A 21,191-nucleotide genomic window follows, 5' to 3' on the forward strand; every position below is an offset into this window, starting at 1 on the left:
AAATATGGACAACATACAAGGACAAATAAGAAAAAATTTCACCCAAAATTAAAAGATTAACTAATTAAATACATTTGTTGAGAAAGAAAGTTAGAGAGAAAAATTCCTTGCACATACATAACCAGAGGCTTCTTCTACCACCATGGCCAAAGAGAGCTTTCAACCTTCAAAGACCAATTAGTTTCTTAATTTTCACAAGCTCCAATTTCTCTCTTTGATCATCGATTCCAATTTCTCTTTCGCCTTACTACCTCTACTAATATGACTTTGGAGTTCATTCCACTGTTTCCAAGGATCATCGATGTGGTTTAGTACCGAAAAGTCCACCATCCTCTACGTCAAGGCACTCCCAAAGGCAATGGTCACTGATTTTGTAGTCAATCCACATCGAGAACAAGTCGGGTCCATCGATGGAATTTTGGCATGAAATTTCTGCCTAACCAGTAAACCCCCATGAAAAACCGTCCATAGAAAATTCTTCACTTTTAATTGACATTTAAGTTTTCAAAGATCTTACCAGATCTTTTTATTTTGGCATTGTGTAGGCAAGAACTCTGATGGTGGATGAAAAAAATGGAAGGCTACTTTATATTCAGTTGTCATCGAATAGCTACCTGATTTTTCTTTTAGCCAGGTAATTGTATCTTCTTCCCCATGAATTTATGTATTCAGAATTGTTGTAGCTACTTCTTAGTTGTAAATGTTTCTGATCAAAACTTGATTCCATTTCCTATTTGAGTTAATTAAATCGGATACCCATTCTGGATAGTAATTAGTGTAGAAATTTGGAATCGCTATAATTATTGTGAACTCCTATACCCAGGAATCTTCTTTAATACGACAATATTATCTTTACCAGTTTTTCACATACACCATTTTTCTATCACTTTGCATCCTTCAATTATACTTCTCCACCCCATGATGAATTGTTCCTTGACTCGGCTCTCATGAAATTGGAAAATATGTTATAGTTTGCTCTTATAAACCTTGCTAATTAGTGAGTTAGATCGAGTTAAAAGTCTCCAACCTTGCTTGGCTAGCATTGAAAGTAGACTTTTAAGTCTTTAAAGTTGAGGCCTTCCTAATCTTTTGGTTTGTGTGAAATCTGCCACCCTAGCCAATGCACATTCTTTTCGTACCTTTTTGTCCCCATCAGAAATTAAACATTACTTTTTGTATTTCATCCGTCAGCGATTTTGATAACTTGAAGCAACTCAGAGTATATAGAGGTACTGCCATGGCTACAACCTTGATTAGGACTTCTCTGTTACTCGTAGACGATAATGATCTCTTCTAATGTTGAAGTTTTTGAAAAACTTTGTCTTTGATTTAATTGAATGTCTCTCTTTGATCTATGAATAACCGCCAATAGCCCAAGATATTTTTTTTATTTCCAACATAAGGAACCATTGAAATTTCAGCAAGGTGATCACGAGTAGTATTAGGGGTGTTATGGCTAAAAAAGATAATGCCTTGTCTAGATTAATCAATTGACCGCTAATTTTCTCATAGTTCCTCAAAATTCGGATCAGATTTAAGCAATCATCTTCCATGCTTCTGCTAAATAGAATTGAATCATCTGCAAAGAATAGATGATTAAGCTTAGGATAGTTGTGATTAAGTTTCAATCCTGAAAATTTCAACCTCTGTTCTCTTCTGTAGAGCATATAAGAAAGACCTTTTGCACAAAAAAAATAGGTAGGGGGATAAAGGTCACCTTGACCCAACCCTTTACATGGTTTGAAGAAACCATGAGGCTGTCCATCCATAGTAACAGAGTAAGAAACGATAGTCACACACTCCTTAATCCATGTCATCAACTTTTTGCAAAATCTCAATTTCTTCATCATAGCCCAAACAAAAAAACCATTTCACCCAATCATAAGCTTTACTCATGTCAAGTTTCAGGGCCATGTCATGACTGTCGAACTTCTTATTCTTCAGAAAGTGCATAAATTCATGTGCAATTAAAACATTATCACTAATAAGCCTTCCTTTGATGAAGGTACTCTGAGAATCATTGATAAGCCTATTCATGACAAATTGTAATTTGTGCAACCATAATCTTAGATATTATTTTATAAAAAAATACTACTAAGGTTTATGGGTCTGATGTGCTTCATAGTATTGGCATTAAGGATTTTAGGGATTAAATAAATATATGTATGATTGAATGCCTTGAGAATTTTACCTCTAGAAAAAAAATGCTTTATTGGTTCTATGACTTTTTTTATGGTGTCCTAGAAAAAATGAAAGAATTTGACCGTGAACATGTCATCTCCCGGAGCGAAGAATGGGTTAATTGAAAAAATAGAATTTGGATCCTCTAAATTTTGATTTTCATTTTAGATGGTAAAGTGTGATCTCTTATCCTTGAATGATTTCTCTCTCATATTTTCTCTTGGTCCCACCTATGAAATAAATGGTGAGAGATTATACTTTACTCTCTAAAGTGAAATTCAAAATTTAGAGGATCCAAATCCAAAAAATAGCATCTTTTATCTCTTTCTTTACCACCGGTCTGACCAACATCTTGTTAGTTGCTCTACCAATTTTCTCTAGTATGCCTAGTAGTTCTTCGTCTGGGTCTTTTGGGTTACTAGTTGTCAAGATGTTTTCAAAGTAGCCTTGAGCAATGCTAGCAATTCCATCCGAGTCTGACACCGAATTTCCTTGTTCATCTTTCAATGTATGAATTTTATTCTTTCTATTCATTGCTTGATACTTGAAATGAAAGAACATTGTGTTTCTATCCCCCATTGAAGCCACTGAATTCTAGATTTTTCCTTCCAAAATCTCTCCTCTTGAATCAACGCTTCTTCTAACTCTTCCTCAAGAACCTGTACCTCCACTCCATTAGCACCATCTCTATTTTTCAACCCAGGTGCTAATTTGTCTTTAGCATTAACAATTCGAACTTGGGAGTTAGACGTAGAGTTTTTCTGCTATTCCACTATTTTGTGCCTACACTCCTTCAACTTACTAGCAAGTTAAAACATCAGGAATTCTATTTTCTCTTGATTCCATGCTTGTTTAATTATCTCGACCACTTCTTCATTCTCATACTACCTTTCTTAAAAGCGAAAACTCCTTTTGACCTTACGCCCCTCCGTATCTGCACTACGTAATAGAGGTTTATGATTGGACCCCATATAAATGCATCACATAAGAATTAGGAAACTCCTCTCTCCAAGCATTCGTCATGAGTACTCTGTCTAGCCTTTTTCGAATGTAATTCCTCCTAAATTGTCTATTATCCTAGTTAAAATCTCTCCATCAAATCCCAAATCCACTTGCCTTCTAGAATCCATAAAGTCATTGAAGCTGGCTATTGATGAAGCTGACTTCTCCCTACCTCCTTCCTTTTCATAATGAGCTTTACTTGTATTGAAATCTTCCATCACTATCATCTTCGTGTCTCTTCCTTTCATTAATTAGGTGTAGTATTCTTGAGAACTATTTCCCTCTTTCTGCCTCTTCTTAGTACAAATAAACCCCATGATCTTCTATTTTTTACTCTACTGTTCATGACTTATTGTGAAATGAATTAAATAGTATTCATAATTGAGTCTCTGCACATCTAAGAACTCCTTCCAAGCTACTACTAAACCTCCTGATTGACCTATAGGATCAACAGTAAATACCAACTAAAAGCCAGTTTTCCAAAGCACCTCCTTTACCTTCGAGTTGTTTTTTTGTCTAACAAAGGAACAACATCTCGAGGGAATGTGATTTAATAATTCCTTTCATGTGAATTGTCAGAAATTTTTTCAAACTCTGACAATTCCACACAGACATTTTCATGCCTCTTGAGGTGCCAATGCAAGATGGCACCCTCTTCCTTTTTAGCAACTTTTAATCTCTCCTGGCACTGTTTTTTAGGTACAGTACTATCTCCATTTTCTTCTAAACGTCTTTTCACTCTCGTTATTGCTTTTGCCAAGAGTTTCTTCCTTGCCATTTGCTTTATGTTCTATTTTTTCATCCCCTTTTTTCTCTCTCCGGTTCTTCCGCAACGCCTAATGAGAAGGTACCAGCGAAGCTGGATAACTGAAATGGTTCCTCTATTCCTTGATGATTCTAACTAACCTCGTCTATCTCTATCCTCATGCTTCCTTATGTTTGCTTTCCTCTGCCTGAACCTCTCTATTTTGGCCATTTTGAATTTTTTTGGTTTTCTTTACCAGCGAATTGTCATCTTGTACCAAAAGATTAGCAAAAGCAGGTATCTCTATTCCTTGATGATTCTAACCAGCCTCGTCTATCTCTATCCTCATGCTTCCTTATGTTTGCTTTCCTCTGCCTGAACCTCTCTATTTTGGCCATTTTGAATTTTTTTCGGTTTTCTTTACCAGTGAATTGTCATCTTGTACCAAAAGATTAGCAAAAGCAGGTATCAGGCAAATTAAACCGGGATTGGTGGTCTCGTTGATCTCTGGACATCTTTGTCAGCCTTACTTTTTTAATTTATGGACTGATTTCTTTTTTGCTCATTCATCCTCCCCAACATTCCCAACCTCCGTATCCTCCAAATACCTCCCACATGCCCTTAATTCATGCCCAATACTTCTACAACAATGACAAAAAATTTTTATCATTTCATATTTGAGCTGCACTTCAATTACCTTGTTATTACTTCTTGAAATTTTTAGAATTCAACGAAGTGAATTTGTCACGTCCATCATAACCCAAATCTTAATGATACGATTCTTCTGGTTTCTCATAGTAAACAGGTCTATATCCAAAATTTCTCTAATTGCTTCACATACTCTTATCCCCAAAATCTTTCTTTTATAATGCTATGATAGTTTCCACAATTGGATCCATATAGGGATATATGCGAAGTTATTTTCATTATCTTTACAATATCTTTTAAGATTTAGAATTGTGTTTTTAAATAGTTATGGAGTCTCTCTTTCCACTCAAAGCAAATTCATTTTCTTTTGGAAGAAAAATTAGAAGAGATTGTTTCCTAAATTTATAATTTGGTTAAACTTAATTACTAAAATGATTTGATTGTGTATTTGTTTCAATAAATCTTCATAAATCTTACAAGATGATTTAATCAATGTTTGTTTTTATTTATAAAATCCTGAAACGTTTTTTTTTTTTTTGAAAAAACCATATTCCTTATTTGACCTTGGGCTTCTCTTCCCCGGTTCCCCCTCCTCCCTAACCCTAATAATCCCTATGACTTTTGTCATGTGACAAAGAAAGGAAATTTTTTTTTTTTTTTTACAAAAAATAATAAATCACTAAATCAGTGCCTCCCTCCCCTTTCCCTACCAAAAAACTCAGATCAACCCTATCTCACTGTTTCTCAGCTTTCTTTCAATTCATCCATCAAAATCAAAATTAAAATAATTATATTCACCGAATCTCAGAGAGAGAGAGAGAGAGAATGGAGCAGGAAGAACACGAAGTGTACGGTGCCGACATCCCCGACGAAGCTGACATGGACGCCGACGCCGACCTTCAGGAACACGACGACGACCATGACAACAACCACCATGCCTCCTCTCACGCTAACAAGGTTCGTTCTTTCCTTGTATCATTCTTCCGTTGCTTTCTAGGTTCTTCTTTTTCTCTTTCCTAGGTTTCCTTTTTTAATTATTCAGTGTTATCTCTCTGATTCTGAATCTGGTTCTGGATGTTCTTTTGGTTGAACAGCAGGACTTGGAGGACATGAAGAAGAGGCTGAAGGAGATTGAGGAAGAAGCTAGCGCCCTACGTGAAATGCAGGCCAAGGTCGAGAAAGAGATGGGCGCTGTTCAAGGTTCCTTTTTTTCCCCCCTAAAATCTGATTTTGATTTATTTATGTTGATTTATTTCATTTTATCGTTTAATTTTAATTTAATTGCTGTTTTGGTTGTTGAGAACGTTGCATAGGGTTATGTTGTTTGCTTGCTTTATTGATTGCTTGAACTGTATATAGACGGTAGATCCAACTATATATTTAACTGTATGAGTTTAGTTTTGCTTCTCACATGAAGCATTTATGATTGCACACTCTTTAAGTCTTAAAATTCCGTTGCAAATTGGTTTTTGGGCTATCTTAATTTTATGATTGGGGAAGTGAGAATGGATTTGAGTCTATAGTTGGTGTAATGGGTGCCAAGTCACCTGTTGCGCAAAATTTGTGGGGGATAACGATAACTTTATATAGCATCTATTGCATGATTAGCATTTGTGATGTTTTGAAACGGATGAAACCAGTGTATTTAAGTTACGATGAACACATGGATTTTGGATAGGGAAGTAAAAAGAGACAAATAGGTGGGATGTTTCTGCCATTTATCTTCTTTTTTCTTCTGGCAATAACAAACTCCTTCAAGTAGCTGGGGTTTCTGTATGATCGAGCTGAATTTTGCTCACTGAATACAGATATCACTCAGATATTTTCTTCCCCTTCTTTTTGTTATATCCTAGATGTATCCTGTTATGAGTTGCAAAAAAAATTCAATAACTGAGCTTCATTTTGCTAGGTGGGGTCAGCTACAATTTGCGGAAGATTCAGCAATAACTTTTTCTTTGAAAATTATTCTTTGACTTTCATCATACTTTAGCGGATGAAACTAATCTATTTTTTTCGTGGGAAATGAAAGCAAACAATATCAGCTCTATCTTAGTTTGGTCTATGAATACACTGTCATTTTCGTCTGCTTATTCAATATCTACATTGACAAGGCACACGGAGACTAGAAATCAAACCCTAACCACACTGTAGAACATATGTTCAAGAAAACCTGTTCACTGTTCTGGCAGAGATTGGGACAGGAGATGCAATAAATAGCTTGACGAGAAATCCATTAGTAATTAATATAGATAATGGAGATGGGAAAGTGAATACTGGGGCTTGGTTGAATGGAAGATGCACTGAATGGTTTTATAGTTATACTATAAATTAGGCATTTCTCGACTTGGTAAAAAAATGATTTTCGCTATCTGTTAAGCTGCATCGTTGAATTAATCATTCATTTCTTGTACATTTCAACATGTGTAAGATGCCAGCCATCTGTTTTAGAATTATATAGTATAGGTGATTGGTAGTATAATGTTCAATTTTTCATCTCTATGGCTGGACTTTGAATTTAAATTTTTCCATATATTCGAGACTTCTAATAATAATATTAGCATCTTTCTGCAAATGACATTTTTATTCTATTTTGATTTGCAGATTCAACTGGATCTTCTGCAAGTCAAGCTGAAAAGGAGGAAGTGGATTCTCGATCAATCTATGTTGGTAATGTGAGGTTTGCATATCTTTATTCTGTATGTCCTTATTTTTATTCCATACTGCTGTGTGATGTGTGGTGACTTGATACTGTTATGTATTTTATTTTACATCTGTACTTGTGAAGTAGACCATGTGCACAAGTAAACTGATTTAGCATTTTAGCTGTATGTAGGTTTATGTAGCCCCAGTCCACTTCTAGCTTTTGCTCAAAGTTTTGGAATTCCATAAACTAAACCGAACATGAAATTTGGTTTTTATGATATTACTGCTTGGTCTTTTGATAGATTCTTCAATTTCGACAATGTTTGAGTTTGTGTTGCGAATGGGAATCTCTTGGCTATTTTACATAATCTTTTTGGTAAATTTTTTGTACATTTGTCCTATTGTGAAGAATTGAAGAGCTGGGGAATAAATGAAAAGGAGCTTTCTATATTAGTATGTTGTATAAAGATTTTCTTGATTCTCTTGCTGTTCTATATCATATTCGTATTGATGTGTTTTGATGACTATGACAAGCTCTTGCACCCCTTGAGTATTGACAGTCAAGTTTGTTGAATTGTTTCTCATCAAGCATCTAGTTTCATTATAACATTGTAAGCATCCAACTGAATTTCATAATGATTAAATGGTTTCCAAATTATGATTCAGGTTGACTATGCATGCACACCTGAAGAAGTTCAACAGCATTTTCAGTCGTGTGGAACTGTGAACAGAGTTACAATATTGACAGACAAATTTGGGCAGCCAAAAGGATTTGCTTATGTAGAGTTCGTTGAGATAGATGCTGTTCAGAATGCTCTCCTGTTAAATGAATCAGAATTGCATGGTCGACAACTGAAGGTCTTCATTATCAGATAATTTGTGCAAGTTTACTTAGTTTCTCCCCTCCCCCTTCCATTTGATTATACTTGTTCTTGAATTCTGCTTTTCTGTTCAGGTGTCTGCTAAGCGTACAAATGTTCCTGGGATGAAACAGTATTTTGGAAGACGACCTGGGGGTTTCCGATCCAGGAGGCCTTTCATGCCTGCTCCATTCTATCCACCATATGGTTATGGGTAAGCTATAATCATAAACTGAAGAATGTAGAAAATATGCCTTTGATTTGTTGCTTCTTTCGTATGTTCTTCCATGAGCTGTGTACATTTTGGTGACTTACAAAGTGAAAGTACGTTTCGGTTGAAATGGTCTTTTACATCTATAGCCTGATATTACTGAGAAATAAATAAATTTGTGTGTTTGACGCCCGACAGTAATACATCTAATGATAACTCTGGTGTTGTTCAGTTTTCGAAATCTGAAATTTTTGTGATAAAAGTGTTGAACATTACATCATATGATTGATCAAATCATTTGAACATGCAGAAGGGTCCCAAGGTTTAGAAGACCTACTCGATACAGGCCATACTAGTGCTCAATATCAGAGATTAACGGATTATCATCACTCGTGTTTACGGTAAAGGAGGACAAGGCGTTATTGATTTACCATTGTAATAATTTTCGTTGGTGGGAGCAAGGACATGATGAATCTTTGATTTACACACACCAGACAAAATTAAATGCCCTTTGCTCCGTTAGATGTATGATATGATCAAATGTTTAGGTTGGTCACATCATTACTGTTTTACTAAGCTTTGTATGTTCCTATTACAGAGGGTTGTGAAAGTTTACCTTATACACACACTAACGGTGTAGGCAACTATGTAGGCGAATTTCGGAGTAGTGTTTTATTATTGTGACCTTTTAAGTTATTAAATTAAACGATACTGTTCAATGTTTGATTTTTATAAGATAAAGAACGATGCTAGATTTTTTTAAAAAAAAAACAGAGAGAGAAAAAGAGCCACAATGTTCAATGCTGAAATGGTAGTGCTGGGAAAGTCAATTGTTTTTCTTTTTTTGGTCATAGGTAAATTCACTTGTTATAAGCTAGTTTGAAGCAGGTTTGTTTGAAGTTGTGCGTGGATATTTTTAAAAGAATTAGTTTCAGAGAATTATGGCCTGTGATCGTAAGAGTAATTTTTTGGTTTCTCCTGTGGTTGGTTGGTGTTGCCAGTGAAACACTTTTGAGCACTTAGTATTATGTTGTGCGTTAATTTCAAACGAAATAATTCTAAAATATTAATAATGTATGTTTTATCTCTCAACCAAGTGTTGAGAGTGAAAAAGCCTTAAAATTTTGAGTCAATGTTTCTAATTAGTGACAAAATAGCTTGATGCTTCGATGGTAGACCAAAAACTTGAGTTAAGCCCCATTTTGGTCTCTGAGATTGGTGAGTTGCACTGATTTAGTCTTCAAGATTCCAATTGCACTAAATTAGTCTCTCAGATTTGAAAAAATGCACCACGTTAATTCTTTTCCCAATTTCTGTCACCGGAGCACTGACGTCGTCAGTGACGTGGCCAGTTCTTGCCACGCTGGACAGAATGAAACGACGTCGTTTCTAATTTGGCGCTAAACACTCATTTGAACGACATCGTTTGTATGTGATGGGAAATAAAACGTTAGTCACCCTTTTTTGTTTCTACTTTTCGTCTTCTACTTCTCCATGAGTGACGCAGAGAAAAAAAGTTTCTCTTCCATGAGTGACCCAAAATAGCAATAGGTAGCTGCAATAGGATTTCTCGAGACCATTGGAACACGACGTTTGCTGTGCAGTTGTCGGAAGAGTTCGTTTGCCACTACAAGGATCTTTTGTCTCGTCACTGAGGTTAGTGATGATGATACTTTTTTTTTTTCTTTCAAATTTAATGGAATGTTGTGATGTTTGTTGATCATGGTTAAGTGTTTTGTATATTGTCGGTTCATAAGTTTTGAAACTGATTTTGTGCTAGGGTTTTGTTTTGATGTTTTGTGGGACTGTATTTAGGGGTTTCTTTTTATGCTCTGTTCCGATGGTGGAAGAATCAGCACCTTCGCATGAGTGATCATGTTTTTTTTTTTATGATATTTTCAATGGCTTTTATGAATGTTATTGATGAAAACTGTCTTAAAGATATCAGTGTGTGTTACTGTTGATGAAAATAAATTCTTTTGAACCATGCAGATGGATGTGCAGTTAGATATTATGTTCCACCATAGGGAAAAGTTTCAGAAAGATGAGAATGGGATAACTATTTATTCCCCTGATAAGAAGGCATGTGTTGGTGACATTGATCAAGATACTTTGGATATATTTTGGGTGAGGAATTATTATAAAGAACTAGGATATGATAAGATAGAAGAATGTTGGTGGCATGTTCCTAGGAGGAGTTTAGACAGTGGTTTAAGAGCTCTGAATTCTGATGATGAATTAAGAGAGATGTGTTTCATGGCTCAAGAAAATGATGGACTAGTTGATATTTACTTTGAGCATGCAGTGTCATCACCAGAATTTCTAGAGGGGAAGGAGATTGTTCTGTATGTTGAAGATGAGCATGATGAACCCAAAAAAGATAGTCCTGCCAAGCCTAACGAGAAATATGTAACAATGCCTGGCAATGAACCCCTAGCAAGCAAGATCCATGAACAAGCTACCTACCCCCTGTCTGACAACAATGAACCCTGAACCACATCCAATTCTAATCCCAATGAATGCAATAAGCCCACTACCCTGGCTGATAACACCTCACCACCCAACAACACAGAACCAACAGATCCTGGTGCTAATAACCCAACATCCCACATCAAGGAACCCATTACCAACAATAATGCTAATCAAGCTACTACTACAAAGCCTAACAGGAAGACTCCTCCAATTTGCCCAAAGACTAAACCCAAGGAAAATGCAATCTCAAAGCCAAAACCCAACAGTACATCTTCTTCCAAGCCCAAGAGAAGCTCGAAGCCCAGTTACAAAACCAAAGCCTATTGCACAAGGTCTGCTTCAAGGGTGAGGCAAGTCCATCAAAGTCTCAAGAAAAAACAAGTTGTAATGTTGTCTTCTTCTGAAGATGAACACACCATAGAGGATAGTTCATATGAACCTGGAGGAGATGATAGCTCAAGTGGTGATGACACAGATGGAAAAATTAATAAAGGCAAGGCAAGAAACTTTAAGTTGAGCCATGCACCTGCAGAGGCTTTTTGCAAAGTCTAAAAGGAAGTTAATTAATGATGATGATGCATTGGTGGTGGATGATGAGGAGTGCGAGGTGGACTTAAATTTCTTATGAGTCCCTGTCACAGGAGATGAAGAACTTGACAACGCTTTGGACCTAGGTGCAAAGTCTGATGGAGCCAACTCCTGGCACTCCGAGGAGCTCAAGACTCCTCCCCCTTCAGAAGATGAATTTTCAGAAGAAGATCCTGATGATGTTTTTCCAGTATTTAGAGATGGTATTCGATTTGGTGATTTGAAACTTGAGGTAGGAATGAAGTTTAATACAAGTATGAATTCAGAGAGGCAGTGAGCGAGTTTACAATTCAAGAAGGTAGACGGATTCAATTTATTAAGAATGATGCTGTTAGATGTAGGGCTATGTGCAAGGTTGAGGAATGCAAATGGGTAGTTTATGCCTCAAGGGATCATGAGGAAACATGTTGGCAGATTAAAACATTCAAAGACGACCACACATGTCCTAGAGAAGCCACCAACAAAGCTGCGAATAGGAATTGGTTGACTAACAAGTTAGTGAAGAAAGTTAGGAAGTATCCTAACTTTAGACAATATGAGACAGCTGTGTACTTCAAGTCTAAGTGTGACCTGGTGTTGAATAGAAATTCAATTTCTAGAGCATTGGCAAATGCTAGAGCTGTAGTATACATAGATGAGAAGGCCCAATATGCAATAGTGAGTGACTATGATAAAACACTTCTAAAGTGTAATCCGGGATCAACAGTAAGAATTGGCACCATTCCACAACCAGATGGTACAGTGGTATTTCAGAAGATGTATTTTTGTCTTAGTGGTTGCAAGAATGGATTTAAGGCAGGTTGTAGGCGATTGATTGGATTAGACGGGGCATTCCTCAAAACACAGATTGGAGGCAAGATTTTATCCGCAGTGGGCCAAGACGCAAATCATCACATATATGGAGAATACGGAGAATCGGAAGTGGTTTCTGGAGTGGCTCCACGAGGACCTCGGAGACTATAAAGAAAACAAATGGTGCTTTATGAGTGACATGCAAAAGATATACTCATTCATTATCTTTATTTCCTTCCATGGTAAATAGTGTAAATGAACTTGTTGATTTCTTGTATGATTTCTTGTTGGTAAATAATCTAAATGGATTCTGGATTATAAATAGTGTAAATGAACTTGTTGATTTCTTGTATGGTTTTATACTTGTTGATTGGTCTGAATAGGACTTGCCTTCTGGTTGGAATTTTTTGTATGGGATTGTCATTATTAGGAGTGTAATATAGGGACCAAAATAGAGAACAATTTGAAGGTAGGGGACTATTATGTATTTATTAAACAAATGTTAGGGACTATTATGGGTTCATTAATTGTATCTGAGGGACTATTATGTATCACGACAAAAGTGAAATAAGTTGTTGTCTTCGCATGCAAGGCTTTATCTCTGCTGTCCAGGAGGTCATGCCGCATGTCCACCATAGGTTCTGCTTGTGGCACCTATGGAAAAACTTTAACAAGTAGTGGAAAGATCTAGAGTTAAGGGGCTTACTCTGGGAATGCGCAAGGTCAACCACATATCAAGACTTCTCATATAATATGAACAAGATTAAGAAAATTAATGAAGATGCATGGAATTACCTGAACAAGTGGCCTAGAGAGTCATGGACGAAGTTAGCATTCAGTCATAGCCCAAAGCTTGACAACATATGCAATAATGCATGCGAGGTCTTTAATGCAAGAATTAAAAAATCAAGGGCCAAGCCAATAATTGCTCTACTTGAGGAGGTCAGAATATTCGCGATGAGAACGATAGCTAAAAACAAGGTTAAGTTGGCCACCATGTAGGGAAGCTTCCACCAATTGTTCAAAGTAGACTGGACAAGATCAGAAAAGATTCTAAAAATTGGTTGTCAATCTGGACTAGAGATGATGAGTATGAGAAGTTTGAAGTGCATGGGTATCCAACAAACATGGTGGTGGATGGACTTGGGCAAGCGGTTGTGCACATGTCAGTTCTGGATGTTAACAAGTAATTAGCTAGGATTCACATCTGTTTTCTTCGGAATAATTAAATACTTTAATGATATCTTTGTTTGTTGTTTTCCTTAGGAATGCCTTGTGTGCATGCTTGTGCGGCTCTTGCAAGGGTGAACAGGAGAGCTGAAGATTTCTGTCATAAGTGGCTCACCATGGACACATATAGAGACACTTATACCGATTACATAAATCCCTTACCTGGACAACATCTTTGGGAGAAATCCGAGTCCAACAGACCACAAGCACCAAAGACCAAGAAAAAGACTGGACCACTCACAAAGAAAAGAAGAAAGGATGCAGACGAGGACAGTGGAGGAAGCAAAAAATCTAAGCCTACTAGAGTCTTAAAAAGACAACTGAAGCCATTTACTTGCAGATATTGCCTACAGAAGGGGCACACAAAGAGGGGTTGCCCAAAAAAGAGAGCACCTGATGTTGCCGCTGCTGTTGCTGGTGCAGCTGCAGCTGCCGCTGCTGCTAAGACTAAATCCAATCCACAAGGAAATGCAGCATCAGGATCAACTGTTGATTCGAATACTGTCACACCAGAAGCTATAGATGTTCATCCACCTTGTGCGAATCAAGATGCACCCACAAGTCAACCTCCTCCAGATCCTGCACCCCAGCCCGTTGATGTCCAAGAAGTTGAGATTGACATTTCTCAACCCAACTTCTCAGATGCACAAGAGTCTCAAGAGGTAAATCATTTAGTCTATCAGACCACATTTCAAATTATTGTGCACAATCAGCCTCATTTTGGATATTATTTTATTGGAATAGGCACTACCTCTGAGGCCATCCAAGTTGTAGACCAAAAGGAAGTCCTCACCACCATTAGGATTGGTCACCATGGATCCACTGCAAGGAACAAGCTCAGCCACATCTTTCAGACTGGCCAGCTTCTTGAAATTTGTCCCAACGTCCGACTTCAAGCCCCCAAGGAAGAAGAAATGAAGATGTAGTTGAATTAGGAATCTTTTTGTGAATCATACTCTTGTTTTTTTTTGCTTCAGTATATGACAGTAGACCAATTGTTATATTTGAAAACATTGTAAGGTTGATGGCACTCTCTATCCTTGTTATTGGTGTATTTTGAATTAAGAACTAGCTTTTAATTTGGTTGGGGAGGTGTCACTGATATGGCACGTGTTTTTCTTGTTAATACTCATGCTGGAAACTCATTGTTATGTTAGCATCTTATTATTATTATGACAAATTATTCTACCTTTAATTATGCTACTACAGGTTCTTTTTTTACAATATTTTTTCCATCATTTTGTTGGATGACAAAAACAGAGTTCTTGGTTTATGTTTATAGCAAGACTACCAACTTCAACAATTCACAATGACACTTTTTCTTTTGTCTACTTTACAATAACCCTAATCACATGAAAACATAATCATCCTCAAACCTTAAATACCAACATGAAAACAACAACAAACATTATAAACAGAGACAACAATAACATGTACAATTTATGGGTCCTAACTTCAGTTTCTAACTTTCCAATTCTCCAAGCCAAATTGACCCTCAGTTCATCAACATTCTCGGTAGCAGTCATCCTTCCACCGATGTCTTCTTCCCCAATGTCATCCCAGACAAACAAACCACACCACCTCTTTTCACTGACATTGTAGTTAGGATACCCAAAGAATGGCTTGTCAGGGTTAGCCTCTGTTGTGGACCACCGGAGAACAGGGCGGCAGCGACACCCATACCACTCTGGAATACTCGATGCTCTATTGATTCCTCTGGAGATCCTTTTGTTTGACCGCATGGAACTCTGGCTCCCACTTGCACCCATGATCCTAAACCTAGAAAGCTGCACAGCGAGGAAGAAGACGAAGAACCAGAAAAAATGGGTAGAAGAAGAAGAGGAAGAAATTATGGCAGAAATTTTGGTTATAAAAGGGGACAAGGACTAAATTGGAGCTAATCAAATTTATTGCCATGTCATCTAACCGTTGCTAGGTCCAGCGTGGCAAGAATTGCCCACGTCACTGACGGCGTCAGTACTCCGGTGACAGAAATTGGGAGAAGGACTAACACGGTGCATTTTTTCGAATATGGGGGACTAATTTAGTGCAATTGGAATCTAGAGGACTAAATCAGTGCAATTCACCAATCTCAGGGACCAAAGTGGGGGTTAACTCCTAAAAACTTAGCACACCGATTAATTAGTCATACATGTTATGGTAAGTATGATGGATGTCCATTAATATGGGCGGTTCATATTTTACAATATTGAAGGCTGAAGATATCAAGGGAGAATGAATTTATTGAAGGTTGAAGATATCAAGGAGAATGAATTTAATGATGGTTGAAAAGGAATAACTTTTGTATGTATAAATAGAGGAAGTGAATGTCTAAAACAACAAAGAGTAATAATAAAACATTCTTTCCTTCCTCTATACATTACAATAATTCTCTCTTTTCTCTATCTATCCGTAGGACTTATGTTTATAATATATTAGTAAATATATTAATCATCCCTATTATATTGAGATAGTAATTGTGGTGAATATTACTACTAGAGTTATCTAATTATACTTCTTTATTTTATATTTATTACCCCTTCCTTATTTATTTGTTTATTTTACAATACGTTATTAGCACGAGACTCTGATCAAATTTTAGGAAGACTCAAGTAACAAATTTTTATTATGTCGAAACTCTCTCATCTTGAATTTAATGCTCTTGATATATCTGGAAACAACTATTTATCATGGATACTAGATGCTGAAATCCATCTTGATTCAATGGATCTTGGAGATACCATTAAGGCTGAAAATAATACATCCCAGAAGGATAAAGCCAAAGTCATTATCTTCCTTCATTGTCATCTTGACGAAGGATTGAAAAATGATTATCTCACATTAAAAGATCTTGCAGATCTGTGAAAAAACCTTGAAGAAAGGTATAATCATCAAAAGACAGTGATATTTCCTCAAACCCGATAAGAATGGACTTGCGTCTACATGATTTTAAATTCATAAACGAATATAATTCAACAATGTTTCGAATCACCTTATGAATGAAATTATGTAGGAAAAGATAACTGATAATGATATGTTAGAAAAAACTTTCTTAACCTTCCATGCCTCGAATGTGCTCTTGCAGCAGCAGTATCGAGAAAAAGGATTTAAAAAATATTCTGAGTTAATTTTTTGCCTTCTTGTTGTTGAACGCAACAATGAGTTGCTTTTAAAAAATCATGAAGCGCGCCCAGCTGGTGCCGTCCCATTTTCTGAAACAAATGTGGCAAATCATTATCCCAGACGATGTAAATGGAAATGTTTTAGTAACAAAAAAAATTATGGAAGGAAGAAGAATTATGTTCACAAGAAAGGATCTCACCATAAATAGGATAAAGAAAGAAACACTGAGCAAAATAAATCAGAAGAGGATAAATGTTTCCGTTATGGTTGAAAGGGCCATTGGTCGCGTACTTGTCATACACTAAGTTACCTAGTCGATCTTTATCAAGCATCTTTGAAAAAGAATGACAAAGGAAAAGAAACAAATTTTGTTTCGAATGATGCTGAAAATTACACCACTCATTATAATGTATCTGATTTCTTTGAGGATCCTGAAAGAAATATTGGTCATTTGATCAATGTTGGAATAATTTAATATGTGAGATTGTTAAATATTTATGTAAATAAATAATGTAAGAAACTTATTGTTAAGTTTTATTTTCTATGCATATGTATTTCAAGTATAATGTATAATAAAATATTTATGAATTTTAAAATTATTAAATGTGCCAAGTTCTAAAATAATAATAATAAAATTTTTAGTATATACTATACTTCTTAAAAAAATATTTTCAATCAAGAAAATAATTTTATGCGCATATACTTCTACTCATTTTATTATTATTATTTGTCTTTGAAGAAAATGGCAATGATATATAATGAAGATGTTTGCCTTGCGGATAATGCAAGTTCGCACACCATTCTCAAAAGTAATATATATTTTACCCATCTTATGCCAAAAGAAGAATATGTTAATACTATTATTGTCTCAGGCAATGTGATAGAAGGCTCCGGAAGAGCTATAATTTTGTTTCCTGGAGGAACAAAATTTATAATAAATAATACACTATTGTCTACTAAGTCTCTAAAGAACTTATTGAGTTTCAAAGATATTCGCCGAAATGGATATCATATTGAAACAATGAATGAGGAAAATCATGAGTACTTATGTATCACAACTCATTATTTAAATAAAAAAGTTATATTAGAAAAGTTACCCTCACTTTCATCTGGGTTGTATTATATCAAAATTAGTGCAATTGAATCACATGCCATTGTAAACCAGAAGTTTACTATCCTAAATGAATTCATAACTTGACATGATTGATTGGGTCATTTGAGAACAACCATGATTAGAGGTGGCAACGGATAGGGTAGGGTAGGGTTTGAACTCAACCCTAACTTTACCCGCGGGTTGAGCTTTTAACCAAAACTCAATCCTACCCTATCCGCGGGTTGAGAAATACCCAACCTTAACCCTACCCGCACTCAACCCGCGGGTATCCGACCCTATCCGCGGGTTGACAAAAAGAAATATTATAATGACACAAGTATCTCATACACAACATAACCATCAAATAATACAAGTTATCCCATGAGCATTCAAATAACACAAGTATTCAAACAATACAAATTATCCCACAAATAACACAAGTATCTCATACACAACATAACCATCAAATATTAAGTTGCCACCCCTATGGGTAGGGCGGGTAGGGTTGAGGCTCAACCCGCACCCTACCCGCTCCGCGCCCAACCCTACCCACAGCGGATCGGGTTGGCAACCTTACCTGATCGGGTTGGATCGGGTTGGGTACTCGCGGATAGGGTCCATGCTGCTAGACCTAACCATGATGAGGAGAATTATTGAAAACTCCCATGGATATTCACTAAAGAATTAGAAGATTCTTATATCTAGTGAATTTTGTTGTGCTGCATGTTCTTAGTGAAAGTTAATTTTAAGGCCATCACCAGTAAAGATTGGATTTGAGTCCCCTAAATTCTCAGAAATGATTCAAGGCGATATATGTGGACCTATTCATCCACCATGTGGATCTTTTAGATATTTTATGGTCCTAATAGACGCATCTTCGAGATGGTCACATGTGTGCTTATTGTCTTCTCGCAACCTGACGTTTGCGAGATTACTTGCTCAAATTATTCAATTAAAATCACAGTTTCCAGAAAATCCAATCAAAATAATTCGTCTTGATAATGCTGGTGAATTAACTTCTCAAGCCTTTTGATACTTGTTGTATAGCTAATGGAATAAGTGATGAACATCCAGTAGCTCATGTTCACACACAAAATGGGTTAGCAGAATCACTTATTAAACGCCTCCAGTTAATTGCTAGACCCTTACTTATGAGAACAAATCTCCCAACCTCGGTTTGGGGCATGTTATTTTACATGCGGCAGCACTTATTCATTTGAGGCCAACAAGTTACCATCAATTCTCTCCTATGCAATTAGCTTTTGGCTAGCAGCCAAATATTTCCCATTTAAGGATATTTGGGTGTGCAATATACGTTCCCATTACACCACCTTCTCGCACCAAAATGGGACCCCAAAGAAAATTGGGGATATATGTTGGATATGATTCTCTCTTTATAGTAAGGTATCTTAAGATACAAACTGGGATGTATTTAAAGCCCGATTTGCAAATTGTCATTTTGATGAATCAAAATTTTCAATATTGGGGGAGGGGGAAATAACCTTCTTGGAAAGGAACTTAACTGGAATGCATCATCCTTGATGCAATTAGATCATCGATCAGGGTAATGTGAACTAGAAGTTCAAAAGATTATACATTTGCAAAGAATAACAAATAAATTGCTTGATGCATTTTATGATACAATATGGATAACAAAATCTTATATACTAGCGAAAAATGTCCCAATTCGAATTGATGTCCCAGTTGGACAAGTGGCCACTGAAACAAATTCACGCCAGAAGCGTGGTAGATCGGTTGGTTCTAAAGACAAAAATCCTCGAAAAAGAAAAGAAGTAAATGCTATTCCTATTGAAAAAGACATAGTAAAGACACCTGCAGTTGTCTAAAATTCTGATATAATTTTAACGCCAGAAGACGTTCACGTACCTGAAAATTGTGAAAATGATGAGATCTCGATAAATTATGTGTTTACAAGAGAAAAATGGGATCAAAATAAGACAATTATTAATGAAATATTTACATATAATGTGGCATTAAATATCATGCATGAAAGTAAGGATCTTGAGTCAAGATCAGTCGAAGAATGCCGACAAAGAAATGATTGGCCAAAATGGGAAGAAACTATGAAAGTTGAGCTAGACTCACTTGCAACGTGAAGTCTTTGGACATGTAATGCGTACACCAGAAGATGTAAAACCTGGTGGATACAAATGGGTATTTGTGAGAAAACGAAATGAGAAAAATAAATTTGTACGCTATAAAACTCGACTTGTGGCACAAGGTTTTTCACAAAGACCCGGTATAGATTATGAAGAAACATATTTCCCTATAATGGATACAATAACATTGCATTATTTGGTCATTTTATCCGTATATCATGAACTACATATGCATTTAATGGATGTGGTAACCGCCTACTTATACGGATCATTAGATCGTGATATCTATATGAAAGTCCCTGAAGAATTAAAGATATCTAAATCATCCAATGAATATTCACATGGGTTATACTCAATCAAATTACAAAGATCTTTATATGGTCTAAAGCAATTTAGACGAATGTAGTATAATCGTCTTACTGAGTATCTGGCCACAAATGGATTTAAGAATGATGATATCTGCCCATGTGTTTTCATAAAGAAATCTGCATCTGGATTCATTATAATTGCTATGTACGTTAATGATTTAAATATCATTAGAACTCTTGAAAAGATTCCAACAATTATAAAAGCTCTAAAAGAAGAGTTTGAGATGAAAGATCTTGGAAAGACTAATATTTGTCTTGGCCTGCAGATCGAACATACAAAAAAATGAGATTTTTATTCATCAAACAACATACACAGAAAAGATCTTGAAAATATTTTATATGAATAAATCACATCCATTAAGTACCCCAATGATTGTAAAGGCCTTTGGATGTGGAAAAGAATCAATTCCGTCCTAAGGAAGAAAATGAAGATATCCTTAGTTTTGAAATACCCTATCGTAGTGTCATTGGAGCGCTAATGTATCTTGCTAATAATACACGACCTGACATATCATTTGCGGTGAATTTACTAACAAGGTATAATTCCTCTCAAATCAGAAGACATTGGAATGGAATCAAACAAATTTTTCAATATCGTCATGGAACGGTTGATACGGGATTGTTTTATCCCTATTGATCAAAGTCACAACTAGTTGGCTATGCAGATGTATGATACTTGTCTGATCCACATAAAGGGAGATCTCAAACAGGATACCTGTTCACATATGGTGATACAGCTATATCATGGAGGTCCACGAAACAGACAATAGCAACAACCTCCTCTAATCATGCTAAAATACTAGCGATACATGAAGCAAGTCGCAAGTGTTTTTGACTCAGGAGTTTGATCCAATATATTCTGTCATCATGTGGACTGATTGATCATAAGATAGCTCCAACTATCATGTTTGAAGATAACACAGTATGCATTGCTGAACTTAAGGGTAGATACATCAAAGGTGACAGAACAAAGCATATTTCTCCCAAATTCTTCTTAACTCGTGATCTTCAAAATCAAGAGACAATTGATGTCCAACAAATCCGCTCAAGTGATAATCTGACAGATTTATTTACAAAGTCACTCCCAAAATCTTCTTTTGAAAGATTGGTACATC

The 21,191-nt window shown here is 36.1% G+C and overlaps 2 protein-coding genes across 3 annotated transcripts; both read left to right on the top strand.

The window, feature by feature from the left end:
* The first annotated feature begins 5,117 nt into the window (after positions 1-5,117).
* LOC107618790 (polyadenylate-binding protein 1) lies at positions 5,118-9,266 on the top strand. 2 transcript variants are annotated; one of them, XM_016320947.3, is made up of 6 exons: positions 5,118-5,533; positions 5,671-5,776; positions 7,178-7,248; positions 7,886-8,077; positions 8,175-8,293; positions 8,601-9,266. In XM_016320947.3, exons 1-6 carry the CDS (start codon positions 5,402-5,404, stop codon positions 8,644-8,646), a joined length of 666 nt encoding a protein of 221 aa, XP_016176433.1. In that variant the 5' UTR covers positions 5,118-5,401; the 3' UTR covers positions 8,647-9,266. The 2 variants fall into 2 exon arrangements, with proteins under 2 accessions (XP_016176433.1, XP_016176434.1); XM_016320948.3 differs by having other exon boundaries at positions 5,166-5,533; positions 5,674-5,776; positions 8,601-8,887.
* Positions 9,267-13,410: 4,144 nt separating this feature from the next.
* On the top strand, positions 13,411-14,146 carry LOC148546436 (uncharacterized). Its single transcript, XM_088498449.1, has 2 exons — positions 13,411-14,034; positions 14,117-14,146. Exons 1-2 carry the CDS (start codon positions 13,411-13,413, stop codon positions 14,144-14,146), a joined length of 654 nt encoding a protein of 217 aa, XP_088354575.1.
* The last annotated feature ends 7,045 nt before the right edge of the window (positions 14,147-21,191 follow it).

This window comes from Arachis ipaensis, chromosome B9 (genome assembly GCF_059453495.1).
Source record: "Arachis ipaensis isolate K30076 ecotype BB chromosome B9, ASM5945349v1, whole genome shotgun sequence".
NCBI lineage: Eukaryota > Viridiplantae > Streptophyta > Magnoliopsida > Fabales > Fabaceae > Arachis > Arachis ipaensis.